At 35.2% G+C, this 15,683-nt stretch overlaps 1 protein-coding gene across 1 annotated transcript in view; it reads right to left on the bottom strand.

The window, feature by feature from the left end:
* Positions 1–5,380: 5,380 nt before the first annotated feature.
* CFAP47 (cilia and flagella associated protein 47) overlaps positions 5,381–15,683 on the bottom strand; it is a 271,684-nt gene continuing 261,381 nt past the window's right edge. The window contains exons 65-66 of the mRNA XM_029964748.1: positions 14,973–15,141; positions 5,381–5,745 (exon numbers count right to left, since the gene is read on the bottom strand). Coding sequence (XP_029820608.1) covers positions 5,524–5,745; positions 14,973–15,141 — 391 coding nt within the window. The 3' untranslated portion in view covers positions 5,381–5,523. The remainder of the gene's footprint in view (positions 5,746–14,972; positions 15,142–15,683) is intronic.

Here is a 15,683-nt window from a genome sequence, read left to right as displayed (position 1 = left end):
TCTCAAGGTCAGGTTGGACAGGGCTCTAAGCAATCTGATCTAGTTGAACATGTTCCTGTTCATTGCAAGGGGCTTAGATTAGATGACCTTTAAAGGTCCCTTCCAGTCCAAACTATTCTATGATTCTATGATATATATGCCTAAACAGCACTAGAAGAATGCACCCTATACTCATCAAAGAATGTGGAAATTTCACATTTCATCCTGAATTCTGTTTATTGAGAGGCCATCAGGAGTCTTTTCACAGAGTAACTTCTTCAGAATGAAAATCTGTCTTCTGAAGTGTTTCTTTTAAAGAAGCTTGTGGGTTTAGCAAATTGTTTCTTATGTCTTTTTTGACAAGGACAGTTGCAGGTTTTCATTCATTTTGCAATGTACACTTTGCACTTGAGTATTATATGAGACAATCAGGACCAGAGGATATGCAGGGTCAGAATGCAGCAAGCTCATATTCACAATATCAGGCCTGTAGGTTACAGCAGAGGCACCCTGCAAATCTGTTATAATAAAGGGAAAAACTTTTTCTTTTTTTTAAAAAATTTTTGTACAGATTGGTAAATTGGATCCCATGTGAAGAACATTATCCATTTAATAAGTGGTAGGATTTACTTTGTTGCCTTACCCTTCTTGATACATCTGATTTTGTCACTTAAGACTTGTACCACACTGATTTGGTGGCATCTGCTGTGGTGGGATGAGTAGTTACTTGTCAAGTTTTCCACTGACAGATTTATTTTATTTTATTTTTTTACCACGAGAAATTGGGTACTTTACAGAAAAGAGGTAAGTCCTAGAATAATGAGGAAAAAAAAACCCTCAAAGATTGTCCTTGTCCCCATGTCTTTGTCTTTATTTCCCTGGGCGCCAAAAATTCCTTTTTGGACAGACTTCTGTGCACTGACCTTGGCATCAATGTCCTGCCATGACCTCACCACATTGTCATCATGCCATGGTCTCAAAATGTAAAATATCCTACTATAGGAAATTTGACACTACCAATATTACAATAACTGCAGTAAAGTAAACTGTAGAAGAACATGTTTCATGACAGTGGAAGCAGCACAGCTAGTAGATGAATTGGATTACTTTTTAGATGAATCTTCTATGGATCAGTAGGTTTATTCAGAGTTACTTAAAAAGCAGTTAACATTCCATTAGCAACAAACTGTGATCTGTGTCAGCAGTAAAACACTGTTCACTCATTTATTTTAAAATGAGCAGCCACTGTAGGGAGAAATAAAATTATGAAATGCCTCACAGACAAATAAATAGTAAGGCAAAGCCAGGGATTTTCTTTCTGTTTCTAAATACTAAGCCTTCCTCCTAGGAATATTTATAAATACAGAGTAGTTTTTCCCCTGATGTTTTCTGTGTGCAGGGTAAGTCAAAACATTCTATTTCTTCTGGTATTTTCGGTTTGTGATCAAAGAGGAAAAAAGTGCATGCTCAGATTTGGCTGCTGCCATGTTATTTCATTGAAGTAAGAGCATTGTTGGTTCAGCATTATGTCCTCTGCTAACCTGGCTTTGGTCCAAAGAGCTGTCTTGAAAGAATACCTTTCCTTGCAGTTGGCAGCAGGAATATATAGGGCCCTGTGACCCAGTGAGCTCTTTACCTGATCATCTTCTGTGCTTAAAACAGCCTTTACCTCTCAATTGTCCTGACTCAGACAAAATCTGACCCAGCACAGGAGTTAATATTAGGCTCTTATTATTCTTGAAGGGTAAGTTTGATATTCACAAACCTTTTTATATCTAGTGAGATCAGGTATAAAATAGTCTTAGGGTGTCATTGATACCATGGTGACTCAGACACTAGTAGAACAAGCAGTCTTGAAATCTGAGTTATGTGACAGCAAAGCTCACTCCAACCTGAGCTGCTAACAGCAGGCATCCTAATGACATTTTCCATGTCACCCTCATGTCATTCCCCTGTGTGGTATTGTGTCAAATACAGTTCAACTGAACATCTAACAATTGGAAGGTTGATTGCTCTGTATTGTTTTGAAGCCAATACTGTGACTGTGCAGTCCTGCAACAACCTAGGGCAGATTGTCCCCACTACTGGACATGGCACAGAAAACCAAGAGCTCAACAGCTGGAGAAGCTGAACAGTATTTTAATAATAAATAAAAATTTAGACCTCGTTCCCAAAGTAACAAGTTCTATGTTACACAATAATGTTGCTTAATAGGGTTTCAATTCTTGTTTTAATTACTCTGGTAGATGAATCATTATAGTGAGACATAGAGAGAGAAGGCAGAAAGAAATATAAATAAACACATGGTGACTATACTGGTTAGAAACTTGTGTTTCTGCTAAGACAGTAACAAGCAGATGCACAGCTGACTCATGTGTGGCACATAGGATTATGATTAAGACATTGGCCATAAGTATCACAGTGACTTTGAAAAACTTGTTTTATTTTGTGAATGTTATACTTCTATAAATCAAAATATATGTTGGGTCATTAGAAGTAATTTTAGATCATTAATTGATATTAGCAATTAAAAATTAAGATCTATTATTTACAGTAATAACCAGTATCTCCACATTTACCTGAGATTCTGTTGTACCTGCACAGATTAATGTGAGGGGGGAAAACTCCTTTTTTCATCCTTTTCAGAAGGATGGTGCACTGCTGTGGAGAAACAAACTTTTGGGTTTTTTTTCTTCCAGTTTCTGGTAGTGGTTGTTCTGATGTGGTATGAAGGCATAGAAAACATTGTGGGGGCATCTTCAAAAGCCATAATTTTGAGACTGTGTTCATTCTCTCCCATTGCCTTGTAAGAAGACTATGATAATGAATAGTAATTTAGGATTAATTCATAGCTAAATCATTTGGACTGCTTTTTTTTAGACTTGAGCCCTAACTGCATCAACTGTGTTTAGCTCTATCTCCAGTAGTTAAATTCTTCTGCAGATTACATTTTTAAGGTGCAGAGTGATGGCAAACAGCTTGCCCAGCTGTTCTGAAGCTCAGATTTAATGGTGGGTCCAGACCTTTGAAGTGAATTCTCTAAGTTTAAATAACAAAAGCAGCATTTTGTAATCTTTTCCCATGCCAGTCCTTTCCTTCCATAAGTTGAAACTCTCATATTTTCAAAATGGCTCAGTAATTCTACTAAAGAGGAGGAAGTAAGTAATGCATAAAAGTGATCATTCTGGAAATCCTCCAGTGTTGCTGCTTAAAATCTGGTTTTTAAGATACGTACTTGGAATTAGCCCTTGCATTATAAAGAATACTGTCACTACACTGATAGAAATGCAAAGTATCAAGCTATGAAGTAAAACTGATTTTATTTATTTTTAATAGTTTATATAGTCACTGTAATCCATAAATGAATGCAGATAATATGTAAAACATTGTGGATGTTACAACCATACAACTACAATGGTCTTTATTTAAATCACCTTTGTAAGCATATTCTTAATATTAGAAGAATTATGCTTAGTTCTGTTTAAACTCTAAGAAACAAGAAAAATACAATAATTATTTTATATTATGTCCAAATTCAACCGATAATGGCATATCTTGCATAACTCAGGACTGACCTTGTACATATTGAAAAAAACACATAATTTTGTCCAGAAAGCATAGATTATGCATCTACCCCTTTTAAAATAGGTAATATAATTAAACTGTTCCTTTGAAAACATCCCTCAGGTATTATCCTATTGTATATCTGCCAAGGGGCTTTTTAGATGTTTGACTGTATGTCAGAATTAGAAAATCTAATATGTGTAGCAGCAAGTGCAGGTAAGCAAATTGTGCATAAAATCTCTGGATTGAGCACCATGTAATTTTTAAGTGATTCACCTCTATGCCACCTGCTATTCTATCTCTGGGAGAATTACAAAATTTCAAGCATCTTGCTAAAAAGTGTCATTTTAAATAGGAAAGCATTACTTTAAAAGAGCAAAACAAGGAAAACAAAGCTTTTACAAAGAAGTGGTGTCACTGAAATATTTCCTGAACACAAATCATTAGTTTTGAAACCGTTGCTGATCCATAAATTCTGATTTCTTGCAGTCAGAGAAACACTTGCTTAATTTATATATGCAGATAGAGCCTTCCTCTGAAATCTAGCTGGTTTTGTGGTCCCAGTAACATTTAAGATAAATATTGCAATAGCTTCTTAATATCTTCTAGATATATACCAGATACCACTATTGACAATGTCTTTCCTGTGCTCTGCACTGAATTTAGAAGGCCGATTTTATTATTACTTGGGATTACCTGGTTTCTGACCAAAATGGGGCATACTGCATTTAAAATGAGACATTAAACAGTGCCATTGCTGGTTTATATGTTCCCAACATTTTCTGTAATAGCTTCTCTAAAATGTGTGGCATAAACAAAATCCTCAAGCCCAATTTGTGGTAAAATGGTTTTACTGGTGCTCATTTGCACTGACCTACATAGGTTGTTCTCAGGCTCCCCATTCCTGAGCAACGATGCTCATTCTGTATTTGTGCCAAGAAAGCACTTCATCTGCACCAAGCCAATTTTTTTGGTAAAAGTACATTCTGCCATCAAAATAAAGGCACAAATACAATTTACATCCTGTTAGTAAAATCAGGAAAAACAATCTCAATGAAGAAAGAAGGCAGGGTTTACCCATCCAGTTATCTTACAAACATGTCTGTATAGATCTAATTTTCCACATTGCATCAAGAACAAAAAAACCCTAAATTTCCATCTAAAGTCATCCATGGATGGAAAGAATGGAAAGAGAAATGCATTAAGAATAGCATTGCTGATTTTTTTATTCCAGGGAAAAAAAAAATCTGTCTCCATTCCTCAGTAACTTTTCATAGCCTTCTATATTTCAATACTCTAAAGCATTCTGCAAAATGTATTTAACACAAAAATACTGATGATGGATGTTTTATTTTACTTCTATGCTATGTATAACTATCTAAGATTTTGAAGTGTTATGGGATGAATAAAATAGGATTCTTATTTTATACAAAGAAAAGATGTCTTAATTAATGAAATTTTCCAAAGCAAGAGAATCTGACAGGTGTTAAAGCTCTGGACACATGGCATGTAATCTTGTTTCACCTTAGCAAAAGATTGCCATCTTTGGGTAAGGACTTTATTGTGGAAGAGATCAAGGATTTGTTTTTTCTTGCTTAGTTTCCATGGGTGTAATATGCTGAATATCACATAGAGTGTTCATTGAGACTTCTCACTGAAGTCCCATTAAACTAATATCCCTCTTAGAAAGCAAAGTGCTAGTTTGAATTACCCAATTTTCTGGTATTTTTTTTTAAACTCAATTTTTTTTCTCTGAACTTGATGACATCCACATGATATAAATAAACTGTTACATAAGCATCCAAAATCCCTTATAGAAAAACAGGAATAATTATTAGGGCTCAGGCACTCTGAACCTTCTGTGTAAAACATACAATCAATGCATATCATATGTGCTTAAAAAAAACAAAACCAAAAAAAACCCCAACACATCCTCCTTTTATCTGAATTTATTTGTTTCCTCACCAAAAAATTAACTGATCATAACTTTCTCTGTTTTTTCCTCAGGACCAAAGGTGCCCCCTTGATTGGTGAGGATGCTCCAGTGGTTATAAGTTTCCGATTTTCACGTAAATAATTGCGCTGTCGAACTGTGGATGATCTTATGTAAGTGCCAGTAGTAACTACTTTTGCTGCCACTGTGGGTGGTATATTCTGTGGAGGTAGTCCATTGATTTCATATGTCCACTGCATTGATTGTGTCTGAAAAGAATGAACAGAGACATGAAAAATAATCAGGGATCAAATACCTTGAAAATTTGTCAGCGATTTAAGATGCTACATTGATTTCAAAAGATATTTATCCTTTTCCGTGTAATGTACTGGAATAACATAGAATGAGAATTGCATTCCTGAAAGAGAGAACTGAAACCACATTTAGTTTATTCAGGACCAGGTACAACAAAGATGAGAAATTTGCCTTTCCTGGCTGATCTAAAATGCCTTTTTTATTCAGTAAATCCCATAACTCTCTATGTTTTCCAATAGTATTTAATTATTTCATACTATAATATAAATGCCTCAGGTTTATACTGAAGGATTTAATTGCAGCTTTGTTATTGGTGATAATGGTATTCTCAAATGGTGGAATTTTTGCATTAGAGTAACGAACAAAACTAAGCAAAAAAGATTCTGAGTATGCACAAGAGAATTGCAGTTTCATGTTGAAACCTTTAGTTTGAAGTGTATTTATGTGAATTGAAAATGACACTCTTCATTTGCTCTCTGTTTATAACTGGTCTCTAGGAAGAGAACATATGTTTCTATGTCATAACTTGTAATGCTTGGATACTTGATTCTTTCTGAGCATGTGGTTTTTATTCTTGCTACACATCCCATCTATCTGTACTTAAGGACTACTATTTCTATGAATAATAAGACTATATGACTGTCTACCTCCCATGCCTCATTTGTGTCCTGAAGCAGAATTTTGGTTGCTAAAAACTCATGTGTAACTTTTTCAGATCTTTCATTTTCCTTTCAAAATGTATCACTTTAGCTCTTGAATACAGGTCTTTATTCCAAGTCTTTAGCATTTTCCTGTTTTTACATCTAGGAAAAGGTACATTCCTGAATTGTAGTTTTCTTTTCTCCTTTTCTTTAAAAAAAACCCCAAAACCCACAAATAAACAAACAACAGAAATATTGCAAACTCTCAAATTATGTTTGTTATGTCCAGCTTTGTACTGTGCAAAAGAAGACCAAACCATTGCATGCCCGCTTTAGGCATGCACTGTCATCAATTCCCTCACAGTTAGTGGCTGGAAATTCCAATCCCCCAGTGTCTGGAGCTTTTTTTTCTTTTTTTGGTTTCCCAGACAAAACTAGTAGGGAAGGCTGAGTAAAAAATAAGGCATGGCATAAGTCTTTTAAAATATAAATGTGAAATTTGTGTCTTATACAGAACATAGAACACAGTGCATGAACATAATATATAGAACATATCAGAGACTTTGCAGCCTCAGAGCAGTGAAGTATGAAATAAGTGATATTTCCAAATTCCCAAGGTCTGCCTTTCCACATTTGGCACAGCACTGCAATCACACAGCTATGCTGCTTGTGGTTCTAGAGCAGGTTTGTTGGTACTATCCTGGTGTGTTGAACTACAGAGACATTGCTGGTAGGGTCACCTTTCTCTCCTGCTTCAAGTCATAAGGTTTTATCATTGCAGCAAGAGTTGTACTTTATGTAATTCATCTCCCATTTAAAACTAACTTAATCTTCAGAACAATCAATTGTAGATATCAGCATTACATCTAACATCATTTTTCATCCAAGGAAACAAAAGGTCAGAGAGGCTGTGTATACTCGGAAATCAATCTGGAAATCAGTGCAACAGTCCACCTCAGAGCTCAGGAGTTTTTCCCTCAGTTAACAGTCCAGCTTCCAAAATGGCTTTGTGGCCCATTTGCTCATTCCAGTTTGAGCATTCCATTTCTGCTTTGCTGCTGGGCACGTCAGTACACCAAGCAGATCTGGTCTACAGAGAGGTGCCACAAAACCCATACAAATTGTGACAAATTCTCACATAGGATAAATGCTACCAACCATTTCCAAAGCATAGTGTGTTTATTTGTCTTGTTATTTATTGCATTCTGTCAATTAATTATGGTCTAGGTAAAGCACTACGAAAGCCATAGAGGTGAGCAGTCAAACTCTAAATTTCTCTACAGTTATCCCATAGTTATAACAGCATAGAGAAGAGGGGGAAAAAAGCAAGTTAAAGTGGCTCTTTGACTGTATTAAGTTTTGTTACATGTTAGTTTTATACTTGCCAGTGAAGAAGTTTGACTAGATGTTTATCTTTGTTATCTTTCATATGCTTTTCCTATCGTTCTAATACCCTGTTCATTGCTAAAGTGTATTTAAGGGATATCACTGCAAGCAGTTTTGAATTTATATTGCAGATATTTAACAAGAAGTTTCAGAACATTAAACTGTAAACTCTTCAGCACAGGCTTTGTTCTCTGCTATGTACTTATGTAGCATTGACACTATTTCACAGATATGCTGAATAGACTTACAGCTCTTAAATGCCATCACCATATGAATCTCTAATTGTAGTGCTTCTTGTCAGACAACTGGTTTTAACCAGCATTTTGGTGACTGAATATATACTTTTCTGCACCAGTGTTGAAAGATTAGATGAGTTTTTTTGCTGTGTATTTTTAAAGAAACTTCAAAATTGGCAGTACTGATTTTACATAGTGTCTGCTGAATGACTCACCTTATTCCAATAAGATCAGTAAGCATGAGATCTTAGTACATATTTCACCATGTGTGCATAATTTTTCAAAATTTTCATTACTATTTTTCTAAAATCAAAATCTAATTTAAATTTAATATTATTCTGTGTAAAACAAGCAGATTAACTCATCTTTATTTAATAATGTGAAATGATCTAGTAACTCTACCGACTGCAAAGATAAATTCCAGCAAAAGCAGGTGCAACATGAACCAACATCAGTATCTTATGTCCAGAGATAAAGCTGTCATTTAAGAAAAGTGGCTCTCCAAAGTTAGCTAATTATTTTATTAACTTCTGTACAAAATGAAATGTTTTATCTTCCTTTACTATAGCAGCTAACCAACTGAGTTGAAAGAAAATTTAACCTCAGGGTCATATTCACTGTGTGCAAGTCTCATTGATTATTCCAAGGTCAGAGAAAAGATCTGTTAGGTATTTTAGCCAGTAATTTAAATTGAGTATCAAGTTACTAAAAAAATTGATCTCTGCTCATGAAATCCACCCATATTGTAACTGTACTGTCTATAGTGTTAGTAACAGTTTGAAGTGGCATTTAAACAAAAATGGTGGACTATGCCATCTCTCAACTTCGTTTTTCATCAGCATCAAATAACTGATACAGACTTCTGCGTAGTAATAACCTTTTGTTAATTTCCTGTTTGCTATAAAGATATCCTAGATTATATGTTCAGTGAAAAAAAAAAGACTGTGGCTTGACTTTGTGAAAAAAACCTGGCTATTCTGTTGCTCTATCAGCTGTTCTGTGGCAGGAGACTGGTATTTGCCTGATAGAAACTCATTAGGTTCAACGAGGAAATCATAGGTGTTATGACATGAACCCTTTAGATAGAATCCATCAAGCTAAAAGAAAAAAAAAAAGAGCAATAACAACAAAACACTTCACCCTAATTTATCACCATGAATTATGGTAGTCCATCTATTGTAAATCATGTATCACCATCCAAGACAGTCGGAGATGGTCATTGTGAAAAAAGTGTGCATTTTCACAGTGACTAACTGAAAAAAAAATACAGTTGTTTCAGTTCAGCACTTTCTGATAAAGGGGAAACGTGTTACACACATGGAAAAGAGTTACTATAACTGTCAGCATAACTTGGAGTAGTTCTTTGTTTAGCACTAGAACCACCCAGAATTCAGTAATTTTCAAGACAACCTAGACTTCAGTAATTTTCAATAAACCTTAGACAACAACAAATGTGTGTTTTACAAGAATACTTTATTTCCAAGGGTAAAATATTAGGTTTTCAAAAGCTGCTGAAGCTGTAAGTATTTTCTTCAGTATAAGTCGGTTCAGCTTAACTTCAATAACTATTCTAACCAATAAGAAAACTGCAGCAAGAAAACTTGACTTGCAAGCTGCATTTACTTGCCTTAAAAATGGGAAAAAAATTCCCAAATCAGAGGAACTCTTCCTATTTTTAAGGCAATGCAGTTTACTGTATCAAATTTGGAACAATTCTAATACTATCTCTGGTAGTAACAAAGTCTGAAGATGAAGGCATTGAATCTGCTGCAATCTGTGCTATTGACTAGAACAGAATTATAAAAGAGAATCTCTGTTAAGAAGATGTATCTGATATAAACACAGGTATTTAAGAATCCCAGGCTCCCTGTGATGAATATCTAGGCCTATTTCACACGTAATTTAAGAAGAAAGACCAGACCACATTCTGAATGTCCTTGACAATCTGAGGGAGGATTTCTTGCTGAAATGAATGACTTTCCTTTTTCAAAACCTCAACATTCCTGAACAGAAGTGTGAAGAGAATAATAATTTGGCTCACTTGGTTGGAGTAATGGCCACCTGCAGAGCTAAATCGTTCTGAAAAATGTTTTTAAGAATTCAAAACTGAGCCACACACTGCCACTTTTTACTAAATAAATTATTTAAGTAAGTCATTTAACCATCTTTATGGCTGACTGAGTAATGTTCATGAAGTAATGTATTCAGCAAATACTGGTAACAGTCATCAAATAATTTATATAAAAGTCTACTTCTTTTTTGTGTCCAACCCATTTTTACTGACAGCTCATGACTCACAGGATTAATTTGCAAAACACAGATCATCTATGTGTATTCACTGTAGGCTGGAAGTGCTACTGAATTACATGCTAATTAATTACCAAAAAATGTTCATTAGGAGAGTGACAAAAATTGGGAGCAAGGATCAGGAATTTCAAGGAATATTGTATCCCAGTTAGCTTCCAAACAGTGTGAACTCTGCAAAATCCAAATAAAATTTGCAAGACTTCCAAAAAACCTCAACCACAGGAAATTACAGGTAATGCATCAAATATTTACTGGCCCTTAATTTATGCTGCACTGGTGACAAGCAAATAAATGACCAATTATGATCAGTGTATATGGAATTAAATTAAACCAAACTTTTATGTGAACTGTGTAAGGGAAGAGCAGAGGCAAGAAAACTCCTGGATCAAAACAATGATAGTCCATTAAGTGAGTGAAAGAGAGGAAAAAACCCCAAAGCAATAAAAAACAAGTGATCTAAAGGCACTCACTCACCACCTCCCACAGGCTGACAAATGCCTACCCAGGCTCTGACAAATTTCTAATGAAGAAGATGGTTGCAAATAATTTTCTTAGGTTAGAGAACATTTCCAGGTAGAACTGAAATTTCCTTAATTGACTTCTGCAATTCAAATATTAGGTGTTTCAAAACATTGCTCGGAGGTTATGCAATCAAAATCCTCCAGAACTGAACACAGTCTTAATACCTTCATATAGCAATGGTCCTCATATTTTTATCATCTTTTGGCATTATCAGAATTATAGTCTCAATAAGCAGAGTAACTATTCCTCATGCTTGTGAATGAAAAATGTTGAGTATTGATTCTGCACTCTGCTTTTAATCATAAAACTCATGTCAACATCAACACAGGTGATATTTAATGTGAAAGTATTTCATTCTGTTTAAGAGATACAATTTACAATAACATTAAACTATAGTAATTAAGAAATCTACCAGGAACAAGGTAGAACGTGTTTCCACCAAGCTACTGAATATGTAATAGAACTGTTTGCTGGTAAGATATGCAAGCTTTCACAGACAAGTTTAGAGAAGCCACACCTGGGTACTGTGGCTGGCACGCTGCATCATTTATTTCCAGAACAGCATGACAAATGGTTTTGATATGCTATCTTCCATAGGCTAAGTTAGTGATTATTCAGTAATAAAGGTGCACAAGCCTGACTTCTGGAGGGCTTGATAATGTTACCTGCAATCTGGTTCACTCTGACACCTATTTTATCATTTAAGACTTATTGTGTGTGCCTTCTGCTTTAGAATATCTCTGAAGTCTCACACATGAATTACAAAGCAATTGCTCAGGTCTCTAGCTGAATTCGGCACAGTGAAAGCAAATTAACTGCAAGCCAACAGGAATACACGCTTTTCCAAGGATTTGCCAGCCTCCTGGTAGCTCCACCTTGTGCCTGGCCATGATTACTACCCCAAGAAGCCTTTGCAGAGCATCCCCCTGCTCCAGATGCATCTTGCCATCCCTCAGATCTGTTGGTTTTCTGTTCAGCTTGACAGGCACACCCCAGCTCTGAGATGTCACTGCAGCTGAGGAATTCCTTTCTTTCCTCACAGCATTTTATGGTTTATTTGAAAAGTGTGTTCTCTTCACTAATTTATCATTAGGGGCAATACTTCTTTTTTTTTTTTTTCAGTTAGAACTGTACTGTTTATGTAGGCAATTATAAATTTGGAAGTTGGATTATAGAACAAAGCCTATTAAAAAAATGCTCTTCAGGCACCGTGTCACTGTTTCTTACTTTAGCTCAATTAGGTTATGATGTTCTCTTTCAAAGCTACATATTTTTTCAAAGAAACAAGCATGATTATTTTCCTTACTGGCTTTCTATTATATTTCATTCTTTGATCTAAATACATTTTTAAAGTAATTTTCTATGTCACTTTTGCAAAATTAAGATTCCTAACAGCTATTTAAATAATTATCTAACTTCAATTGTTTTGATATGTAGCTGACTGAGAACAGAAGTTTTAATGATGGTTAAAGAACTTTAATTGCTTCAGCAAAGTAATTAAGGTTCCCTACCATTAATAAAATCTACTGTAAGTATTCATGAATATTAAAGTCTTAAAGAATCCACAACATATCCCATGAAGTACCTGATTTTTGTGCAGAAAATACAAAATAGGCAACAATATTTCAAATATATATATATATATACACATTCAGTTAATAAAATGTACACACATCCTAGAGGCAAACTGTAATATATATATCTTAATGCTAATTAGCTTCTCAGCATTGGGTTCTCAGCAGGGTAACAAAACAAAAAAATTTGCATGTATAATATTTGAGTTTAATGTTTAAAACAAATGGGGAAAAGATGACTATAGGATCTTTCCCCATAATCCTAACCTCCTATTTTCCTTTACAACACAATTGTAATGATGAACATAAACTAAAGAACTTACACTGTCATCTCTGCTACTTTACAGCTTAATTATTGCTGTTCTTTGAAGCACACAAAAATTACAAGTCTGCTACTCACTATTCAAAGAATTTAATAATGAAAATATGAGATTGTTAGGACTATGTCTTTACCCTCAGAAATGCAAAGGAAATTTTAAAGCAAGAGTACTGTAGTCTTTTACTGCAGCAGCATCAGAAGAGAGGCACTGTAAAAGAAAAGAAGCTTCCTCACCATTTCTAAAAATAGCCCAAAGCCTCAGCCAGTACATTGGATAGAAAGGATACAAGCAAGAGAGGTTCTTCAGTGTTAGGTCTAACATAATTGCATTTCACCACCTCCATTGTTATTCCCCAAATAAAAGTGATTTAATACCCCTTTCGCCGTCTAACTAAATCTGTCTCAGGTCACTAATGAAAAGGATTTCAACAAACACAAAAGGCAGAAATGAGTATCAGGTATTCTCAGCATGTCACCAAATTTAATTTCAGGTCAATGTTGAGAGCACAGTAGCTGAATTACACACAGTTGCAGATGCTCTGGCTTCCATTAGAACTACAGGAATGAAAGCTTGTGTGGAGAGGAATGGGGGAAGTCTGGACTACACAAAAGGCTTACCAATAAGAGCAAAGAGAACACAAGCCTCATCAAAACATTACTGAAAACACTTAATACTTCAGTTAGAGTAAGAACCTTAGAAATATCTCTAACATACTGTGATGGAGTTATATCAGTCCAAAATGCACTTATGAGCATCAAGAGTCCTTGATGTATTTTTCAACATACAGGAATAGACACAACCAGATGTGATCTGATATGTGTATGCAACATGTATGAGTGACTGATTTCCTACACCCATACACAGTACCAAAAGTGGAGATCTAAAGAGCCATATGCCTAGATCATAACCAGAGCCTAAGGTGTGAGTAGATGTGGGCTAAAAATCCAATTAGACAAAAGCCATCTGTACTGATAAATTCCAAAAAGGAAATAATGACCTTTGACCACTGTGTTTGTCCCATTCCAGAGAGATTTATGGTTAAAACTCTTTGTTAGTGATGGAAGCTAAGTCAAGGACAAGCATAGCTAGTACATTTACATGTGTCGTGCCTAAAAACAGGAGTTCCGTTCCAGAACTACATTAGATGTTTCTGAGCTCTGTAGCTGTGTAACACAGCATCTTGTAAATACAACAGAATATATGAAGAGAACAGAATATATGAAGTCAGCTATCTTCTTTTACAAATGGAAGAGTGATAATCATCACTGCTGTTGATGTAAAGAGACTAAATTAATCAAACATTTAATACAGTAAAAGAAAACAAGTAAGAGGGATTAAAGGACTTTCTTGTTTAACCAGGATTTGAATTTCTTATTCACTGTTGTACAAGTTGCCACTTACAGAGATAAAACAGTAGAGTGATTTGCCATGCATCTTTTTATCAACTTTGTTTCAACCATCTTATTTCTTAAATCAATATTGCTGTTTTTCATGTAATATAGTAGCCTGAAAACATTGCCAGCGTGCACTGAATAGATTTAGAGTGCAAACTATGATTTATAGAGAATGTGGGGTGTTTGCTGCTACTGTATGTTTTCAACAGATTAATTCCTGCATTCATATGAACATTTTTATTACTGAAGGGATAAATGCCTTAAAATGTCTTCTAACCTTCAGATTTACACAATATATTTGCTTACAGATTATTTTTGCTTATTTTGAAGCTTGCTTCCAAAGAGCTATTCCTGGCTTTGTGCTCTGAAATTCTACCTTCTACAGTTTAGAACCTAGCTTCTAGTGCCTTTGATCCTAAGAGGAATAATACAATTAAAATCAATGACCTAGGCCTCACATATTCAACTACTCATATATTCTCCCCCAGTTCTTAACATGATTATTTTGATTCTTTGTGAAAGTCATGTTGTCTATGGAGTTGGGGCAAATGTATCAAGATAAGTATCTGTCTCTGATGCAGATAGCAAAGGGATAACACAGAAGTTAAAATACAATATGCTTTTCCAGCTTGTCACGTGCCAATTTGAAAAATTTAGTTTTACTCTTGTCCATTGTGAAGAGCAGCAAAATAATCACAGCACGTGCAGTTGTGCACTCCAGTGTTGCTCTTTGGGGTAGGATTTCTTTTCCTGCTTGCACTCCTGACGGTGTATTTGTGTACTGCTCTCAGGAAGGCTCACCTCGATTACCAGTGTTGCTGTGTGCTTCTTGCCATACATCCTTGGCTTGTATCCCACCGTTATATGGGTTCCCCCGGTGCCTGCTGGAAGAAGTTCTCCAGCTTGTGGCATTACAAGGAAATCAGGATCGCTGCCCGCCAGGAAGTGTGCAGTGAATGGCTCTGGGGAGCTACGGAAAAGCACAGGAGGTTATTGTGCATTTTACAGTATCTTAATAAAATTGATCTGCATTTAGGTCACCATAAGGTGTGACTCAGGAAAGATGGCAGCCCATGGAATGAATATAGAATATTAATAGCATTCTTACTTACAGAGTAATTATTCTGTAGTAAATGTTTATTTATAAATATTTGTATTCTTTTTATACAGGGACCTGCATACTGGTCTTCACTTTCAAACACACTCATATGCTGTTATAAATATTATAATAAATACAGAATAATGATAGAATTTGCCACTAGAAAGAAAATAATCATTTGACCTGTAAAGATATAATAACAGTGATAGAAGTAAATTTCATATCAGAGTGAAAATCCATTTTTCCTATTAAAAGCGCTCACTTTTCCAATCTCTAATCAAATAAAACTGACAAGCTACCTATTTTATCATGTTTTAGGACCAGAACTGAATTTGCAATCTGGCAGAGTGTTACCAGATTAGGAGGGAGTTCTGAAAGCCTTGAAATGAAGATATGGAAAATAATAAATTTCT

The sequence above is a fragment of the Manacus vitellinus genome, unplaced genomic scaffold, assembly GCF_001715985.3.
Source record: "Manacus vitellinus isolate BGI_N305 unplaced genomic scaffold, ASM171598v3 scaffold_7_pilon, whole genome shotgun sequence".
NCBI lineage: Eukaryota > Metazoa > Chordata > Aves > Passeriformes > Pipridae > Manacus > Manacus vitellinus.
This window is presented reverse-complemented; position numbering and strand designations above follow the sequence as displayed.